The sequence below is a fragment of the Nestor notabilis genome, unplaced genomic scaffold (assembly GCF_000696875.1).
Source record: "Nestor notabilis isolate BGI_N333 unplaced genomic scaffold, ASM69687v1 scaffold5360, whole genome shotgun sequence".
Taxonomy (NCBI): Eukaryota; Metazoa; Chordata; class Aves; order Psittaciformes; family Psittacidae; genus Nestor; species Nestor notabilis.
The window spans coordinates 24,425-32,788 of record NW_009911439.1 but is presented as its reverse complement, the minus strand read 5'-3'; the positions used below and the strand labels follow the sequence as shown (position 1 = coordinate 32,788).

Sequence of the window (8,364 nt, the reverse complement as noted above, 5' to 3'; positions counted from 1 at the left end):
GGGGGGGGCCTTCTCGCTCTCTACAACTGCCTGAAAGGAGGTTGTAGCAAGATGAGGGTCAAGCTCTTCTCCCACGTAGCAAGTGATAGGCTGAGAGAAAACAGCCTCATGTGGTGTCAGGGGAGGTTTGATTGCATATGAGGAAAAATGTCTTCACCAAAAGGGTGTCCAGCAACCTGGAATGGAACAGGCTGCCCAGGAAAGTGGTGGAGTCACCATCCCTGGGGGTACTTAAAAGACATGTAGACGTGGTGCTGAGGGACAAGTAGTGGACTTGGCAGTGCTGGGTTAACAGTGGGACCTGATGATCTCAAAGGTCTTTTCCAACCTAAACAATTCTATGACTGTATGACTCCCACCCAGAGCAGCAGTGCTGCTTGTGCCTGCAGAAGCTGGTGGTGGGCCATGATCTCTGCAAGCCAGAAGCAGTTAAAACGCTGTTGCTCAGCATGTTCCCACAATCGCTCATCTTGTGCTGATTCTGTACATTTTACTTGTACATCTGTGCTACTGCATGCATTTCAATTTTTCTCTCACATCTGTTTTACTCACTGAAAAGAACAACCCCACAGTCACTGATACATCTACAGAGATTTTCCTGTTATGCTGAATTTTCTCAGCAGTCACAAGTGTTATGAGCTCTGGCTTAGCCTCAGCCTTTTTTTTCACAGGGATCGAGCCCGGGACTGTTGTGATCACAGACACAGCAGTGGACTCCTTCTTCAAGCCACGGTTTGAACAGGTGGTGCTGGATGATGTGGTAGTGCGGAGCACGGAGCTAGACAAGGACCTTGTGAAGGAGCTACTTGCCTGCAGCAAGGAGATTCCTGACTTCCTTACGCTCATTGGCCATACCATGTGCACCTATGACTTCTATGAAGGTAAAACAACCTTTTACTGTCCTTCCTTCCCACAGACATAATGCCAAGTCTTACATTCTTGTGTAGGCAAAACTATCCATGCTTTCAAAGCCTAAGAAGGGCTGCAGGAGCAGACCCACTTGATAATACATTAGAGATTGTTCAGTGGTCAGAGCAGAGTACACCTTCAGAATGTGCAATACCAGTTTTGGTTCTTTGCCTGGGCAAGTTGGTCTCTTGTGCATCTGACAGTTAAATTTTTTTTGTAATGTTACCTGCAAGGCCAGTGCTACTGTAGCTGATGGTGGATCATGAGCTAAGATCCACGCAGCAGTGGTTAGCTCCCTGGGACAATGCAGATGCCCAGGGGACCTCTGCTGCCCTGGTCCAGCCATCCAATGGGAGTTATGTGCCGTCACAGACCTGCTGAAAGCAGGAGTAGCTGCACCCTGGCAAAGAAAACAGCCCCTCATCCACAGCTGTGTAGCATGCCTAGCAGATGGGTTAATGCTAAGTGTTTCCTACAACAAAGATTGTAACTTCAGAACTACCAAACACTAAGAAAATGTTAGGAAGCCTATAACATTTATGTAAACAAACTTTGGTTACTCTGGAACCATTTTGTTTGCAAAATTAAACACTGATTGCAGAGTAGATGAAATGCAATAAATGAAGAATTAATAATCTGAGGACTATTTATAAACCTTTGGATCTGCTTGCAAATGCAACCATCTGTGTATTGCTCAAGGCCATGTTTTATTTAAACAAAAATCCATTTGAGAGGATTAATAATAGGAACAGCAATAAAACGAAGCATGCTGTCCAGGTTAGCACAGCTGCAGGTATACATTTGGCTTGCATGAAGGACTTTACATGCTGTGTGAGAGGAGTAGCTGTACTGAACATAAGTACTGCTACTTAAGTAACTAGTCAAAGGAAAACTTAGGTGGCTTCAGACAAATGTAGGTACTGCTGGACTTCCCATTTGAAACTACACCCCATTAACTGCAACTGTAAAGCTACACAGGGCCAGCAGTGACACTTCTCTGCTTCCTTTCAAGGTCAGGGGAGATTAGATGGAGCATTGTGCTCTTTTTCCAGTGAAAAAAAGTTAGAATACTTAAAAAGAGCTTACAATGCCGGTGTGAGGAACATCGAAATGGAGTCCACAGCATTCGCTGCCCTGTGTGGGCTGTGTGGCCTGAAAGGTGAGTGCTTCTGCATCTTTCCCCGCACTCCACAGCTTAACCCAACCTGAGGGTTCGGTTTGGTGCGAGATTCAGGCAACCCAAAGGCCAAAACCACATTCCTGACTATTTTAACTTGAAACATACACTAGAACAATTTTGGGGTTAATAAAAACCAAGTTTGTTTTAGAAGGCCTGAGTGTTGGACAAAACAAAACTTAATCCTCCCTCTTCCCTTTCCTGGGAAGACTTAGCTGCCTTCCCTTGTTTTGCTGGAAAAGAAACAGGGATGAGCAGAGGGCACCTGCAGAGCAGTGCTACAGCCAGCAGCTACCCAGAGGTCCTGCCGTTTTGGCCCTTCCAATGCATCAGGGCACATTCCACAGTGAGCTCTGGGGAGGACAGCAGGAGCAGGGCATCCTCTCCTGCCCCATGGGGCAGTATTCTAAGGCAAAGGGTGCTCATCATCAGGTGTGAGGTAACACAGTGCTTTGGCCGTCCTGCAGCTGCTGTCGTTTGTGTGGCACTCCTGGACCGCCTGGAGGGGGACCAGATCCGGGCACCCCACGAGGTGCTGTGGGAGTGCCAGCAGCGGCCCCAGAGCCTGATTGCAGCCTTCATCCGAAAGCGCCTGGGGTTGCTCTCTCCAGGAGGAAATACACTTTTCTTCACAAACTGATGGGTGATGCAACACAAGCAGTGCAGGCTTGTGCTCCCATGCCAGGCACACCACAGCCCCTTCTTCTGGGAAACGGAAAACACTGACTTGGGCATGATGCACTCCCATGGGCAAAGGCACTCCCACAGCTGAGTGGGGCAGCCAGATCCAGCAAACACCACCATGCAGGAGCTGCAGACCTCCAATGTGGCTTGAATTACACCAACACACCTGCTCACCCAGGAAAGCTCCAGCCAAAATTTGCACAGAAATTAAGACTGTTTTACTGAACTGCATGCTCCTCACTCCCATCTCTAGTGGTCATAAAGGACTGTCCCACAGCAATCCTCTGGAAGGAGTTCCCTCTGCATTTGGCATAAAGCCAAAAACTAAATAAATGACATGCAAAATTAATCTGCATTTGTGACTATTATTATTATTCATTAAGGATCTGTCAAAAACTGACATGTACAAGAGCATTTGAAGATGAGAAGGGGTGTGTCGGAAGCCCACTTTGCACAGACCATCCCCAAGCCAAGCAGGAGCAGATCTGCGCCCATTGCATGGGTGGCAGCTTTGGGTGTGGGACACACTGGAATCCTTGAGAGGGAAAGGGATGGGAAGCATGGGTTACTGATATAACCTTCACCAGATTTCACCTGAATGCCAGGGACTGCATCTTTCACGTTCATCTGCTAATCAACACATACCAACAGTCCAGAAAATCATCTCTAAGTGTCCCCATGAGCTGTAAGAGAATGAACTGTGCCTGAGTTGCACAGAGGATTTTTTTCAGAGGTCACCTACAGCCTGAAGAATTTCCCATCAAAATCACTTCCAGTTCTCAAGTTTCACTAACAAGCTTGCTTCCAGTTCTGCTAAGTCCAAAGTCTGCTTAAGAAACTTCTGTACTAATAGCAATGTACCTTAAGTCTGTTGTGAAAATAATTTAAAACCACTCCAGGAAAAGAAATATGATACGTTAACATTTTGTCTAATTTGACAGGTGAGGTTTGTTCTGCCCTAGCTACGGAAACACAGACCCAGTCATTAACTTTGCAGGAGGTGAAGAACTCTCTATTTTCTAGAACAATATGCAGTAAAGAGACTCCTGTTTTACTTATTTTGCTCTTAGCTTAATGATTATGCTGTGACATGTTTTTTCTGCTGCACATTCTAAGTTTGACACTTTTTAGGGGGTTCAGATGAGTCAGTAGTTTACACAGCTCAGAATGCATGTCCTTGGTGAGCTCCTTTTCAAAATACTGACCATTACTGCAGAGCCTTCTCTATTCTCAGAGGGTCAGAACTGGCGTCTGAACCAGTTATATTCTTCTTTTTCTATAGCTACACACATATATGTGCATATAAGCTTACATGCACCTAAGTTGGCACAATGTTTAGGTGTTTTGTAATGGCCAGATACCACACCAACTAATCTTGCTCCAGTTGGGTACTCAACTTTCAGGCACTATTTAACATTTCAGCCAATTTTCTGCCTACCAAAATTCACAAATAAGTAGTATGTCTTGAAACTGAGCAACCTCATTTTCACAAAAACATTTTTCTCAGGCTTTAGAAACAGACTCTTAGTCAAACTGCATACACTTCATCCATTGGCATAAAGGATAGCTGAATTCTGAACTGTTACCCTCAGTGACTCAAAACCAACAAAGTAGGGCTGCTGTTTATGAAGTCTATTTCCCATTAACATTTTCCAAATTACTGTTTTTATGTGCAGGTAATTTCATACATCTTTGTACAAAAATAACTTCTTTTTTTTTTTTTAATTAAGTGTAGAAAGCATTTATCATGAAAACAAGCATCCTTATAAGCATCTCCATTTCCTGAAGGGCTTTGATCATCTTTTGTGAACAGTGCTAAGGTGAGCATGACAAACTAAGGGGAAACACCCACCTCTGTCCCACAGAAGCACAGAAGAGAGGCACTCGGCCAGGCTAGGGAGAGGGGCTGAGGCAGTCTGCAGGAGCAGCCTCTAGTTGTGCTAAGCAAAATACTTCAAGCCAGTTTCACTGACCTGCTTGTTTTCCACACACCACTGTTACATGAAAATCCTTCTAAAAATCTTCATTCCAGCCTCACCATATCAATAACAAGCCCCAGCTCATGGTTGCAGCGAGTTGGCACAGACTCATAGATGTAAGCAGGCTTCTACTCAGTCTATTCCCTGAGAAGCAACAGACTATCGCAAGACAGTGCCTAAAAATCAGTGTCCTTTATTTCAAAAACACGACTGCTTCATTTAATCTTTCTTTTTTCATAAATGTCTTGGTATTTATAAAAGATGACAACTATAATCTGAAAAGATTCTGCACCACTGAAACTATCTTGCAGATCTGTTTTTAAACGCAAGTTAAAAAAAAAAAAAATCAGTTTCCTTAAGTTTGGAATCTTCTGTTCTGGGAAAGCAGTCTAGCAGCCAATCTGGCCTCTAAATAGAAGAAAAGCAGTGCTGGTCTCCCTGCAGGAACATCCAAGAAGTTGTGAAGCTGGCCACGTGTGTTTTAAAAATAGTAAGTTACCCGAAATGAGATACCAAAATAAAATGCACAAATACACACAAAATAGTAATTCTAGCACAAACATGCAAAAGTTACATCCAGAAGACACACAGCTCCCACGGCTTCTGGGCAGTCTCTGTAGCATTTTCTTCCCTCATTAAAATAACATAGCTTCAGTACTCACATAACGTTGATCCTCGTCTTAAATTTGCTTGCGCTCAGGAGTCTGCTGCACTGTGCTCTTCCCCTGCCTTTCTGGCACCTTTCTTACAGTCTCCGTCTGCTCTGACTTTGCACCCTTGCACACCCGTGCTGGAGCAAACCTCCCTCCCCCAGGTGCTGAGACACCTGCTGAGATCAGGCTCACGCTGCAAGATTTTGCCAATGTTACTAACAGTTTGAGTGTGAAAACTCAACATTGCTTGTCTCTGATTACAAAACATTTGGTGTAGAGTCACCAAATATGTCAAGAAAAGAAGGCCTGTTGTCTGTGCCAGGGAAGGAGGTCCTATACAGTGGCTAGCAGTAAAACAGCTCTCTTTTGGCGTTTGCTGGGCCTGCACCGTGGGCTCTGCTGGGAGAGCACAGACTGGGCTCTCAGCTGCCCTGATCCTCAGTCTCTCACTTCGACAATTACTGTCCGTTTCCCAAGGTGTCGGAGACGTGTGATCTGTTAATGCCTATAAGGCGTTACAATATTACGTTAACGAAATTCCTGTAATTACCCAGATACACAACTATGGATGTTCAGTTCTCTCTGATATTCACCGTCCTTAGAAATGTTTGGTTAAACTGCTAATTATAACTTGTTTACATACATTTTACACTCATGTAACACTTGAAAACATAGTCAGTTACAAAATGGAATTACATCAATTTCCCTTTCATTTAAATAGATCCCTATTCAGTAGTTTCAGCTCCAAAATAAAGATCCCAGATCTGAAATGTTATTTCTAATTTATAATTTATACTGAAAGACTAATCTGCAACATGAAATTGCATGACTGGCTTGCAGTAAATATGATGCAGCAAATTTGTTTCTAAATATAGACAAAGGTTAAGTTTCTTTTTATACTAATCAAGGAATAATAAAAACATTCATTAAAAAAATCAAATTCTCAATAAACCTGCAATGAAAGTTGTGGGATGTATTCATGTGTCACAATTTAAAGTGGCTGTTCCGCAAATATATTTTGGATTTCTGCTGCCAATTAAAAAACAGAGTTCCTGCTCAAGATGCTATACATCAGTCTGGCCTGTAATGTCTGAGGAGGCTTTCACGTACAGGTGTCCTATCTCCCAGTAGAAAGGGACTTGGGAAATTACACCACAACAGCCTACACCCACCAAACCTCTGTTCAGCCTTCTCCAAGGCAGGCGTAAAATGGGGTAGCCCTGCATGAGAAAGACACATTGGTTTTTTGAATGATTGCACACATCGAGAACTACATAGTTCTAGGGCACAGCCTAAGGGAAATTTATTTAGTTTTCACACTGTAGGACAGACAATACCCCTGAAGCTTCTTTACTGCTGATATGAGAGGTGCTCACATTTTAAAAGCTGTAGATTCCATATCTCTTCTTGGAAGCTTCAGTGGAGGAATTTTTGGCAAAATCTCTTTTGCATAAAGTGTTTTATGAAGTCCAGCTTCTCGAAGAGCTAGCTCAACACGAAGTCTAGGGTCAGAAATGATCTGTTAAAATAAATCACACGATAAACAGAAACAAAACAATACTTTCCTCATAAACAGTGTCTCTCACAGGTTATCTGAGAATGTATATATTTTAAAAGTTTTAAAAACCAGAAAATTACAGTCATAAAGCCTTCAAAAGCAGCGAAACTCTACAATAAACAAGCCTTATCTCACTGCACGTATATTGATACTATCCTTTTTAATATTAATGATCACAAACTATTTTAACAGAGAGCCCTGGTTGTCATTCCTCAGCAAAACTGAGAGGGTAGCTGAGAAACCAAGTGATGTTTAGTTCAGCCTGCTCAGTGAAGAGTTGCTGACTCCTCTAATGCTCCCTATCAGTACAGCTTTCAGCACAACACTTCTAATCCCTCCCTGTTTGTTTCTATGGAATCCAAGTGCTTCAAACATGCTTATGATTTTTCTCAGAGCATTGCCTGTGACTACATAGCAGTACCACTTCCATTTTACAACAACAATTAATGCCTAAGGAAATTAGTTCTAAAATTTGTCAGCTGGTTATTTGGCAAAATTTGTAAGCCTCTCTCAAATCCTTCTCCCATAGGCTATAGTGGGAGAGCCCTGAAAGTACAAGAGAACGTGTGACATTACCTTCAGCTCTAGCATCCCCGGCCAGAAAGCCCAGAGCTGCTGGGAAGCCCAGCACTGTGAAACATTATTCACAACCACTGCAGCTCTGGGATGGAGCACTCCAGTGTGCTTGGCAGGAAACACGTACTGCAGTCCAAGCAGTACCAAACCCCATTTTGAGTGGAAACAGAAAGAATATTCTGAGAATTCAGATATCAATCAGAAATACATGTTTAGAAGATTTTTAAGCTAAGGCTTTTCAGAACCTCATACATAGGTGAGATTTGGATAAATTTTACTAGCCAAAAAAACCCTGTATCTCTTGTGCCACATCTCTCTTTTATCAAACTGAGAAGATTTAAAATGCTTTAAAATGGGAAGTGCTGGACAAGCTTAGTTATAAACACCATTAAATTTCGGCTTATTCAATGCTAAAAGAAAGCTTTTATGCCACATAATTATATCATAGCACTTCTTTTTCTGTAAATATAATTTTTAAATTCCAGAGTGGGCATAATTTCAAATGTATAGACTGAGCAGATGGGGAACAGTGAAGGAATAAAAAAACCCTCCCCTATGTTACTAATTCCATTCAAAATTATGCTACTACTGTCCTCAGCAATCTGAGTTGACCTGAAAATGGGAATACAGTTACTTCAGTTTCCTGCTTCTTTTCCACCTCACCAGTTTCTTCTCCTTTAGCCCTTGCATATCACATCCCAACTGATCCCCAGACTAGCAATAGCGTAAGATAGTCAAGATACTAATTTTCACCTTATGAAAAGATTTGTGCTGAGCATAATCTTCCAAGAAAAAAGAATACCCCATGATTAAGTTACCTGTAACACA

At 42.6% G+C, this 8,364-nt stretch overlaps 1 protein-coding gene across 1 annotated transcript in view; it reads left to right on the top strand.

Moving 5' to 3' along the window:
- The window catches only part of UPP2 (uridine phosphorylase 2), a 7,892-nt gene extending 5,166 nt beyond the window's left edge, over positions 1-2,726 (top strand). The window contains exons 5-7 of the mRNA XM_010014746.1: positions 672-881; positions 1,922-2,068; positions 2,554-2,726. Coding sequence (XP_010013048.1) covers positions 672-881; positions 1,922-2,068; positions 2,554-2,726 — 530 coding nt within the window. The remainder of the gene's footprint in view (positions 1-671; positions 882-1,921; positions 2,069-2,553) is intronic.
- The last annotated feature ends 5,638 nt before the right edge of the window (positions 2,727-8,364 follow it).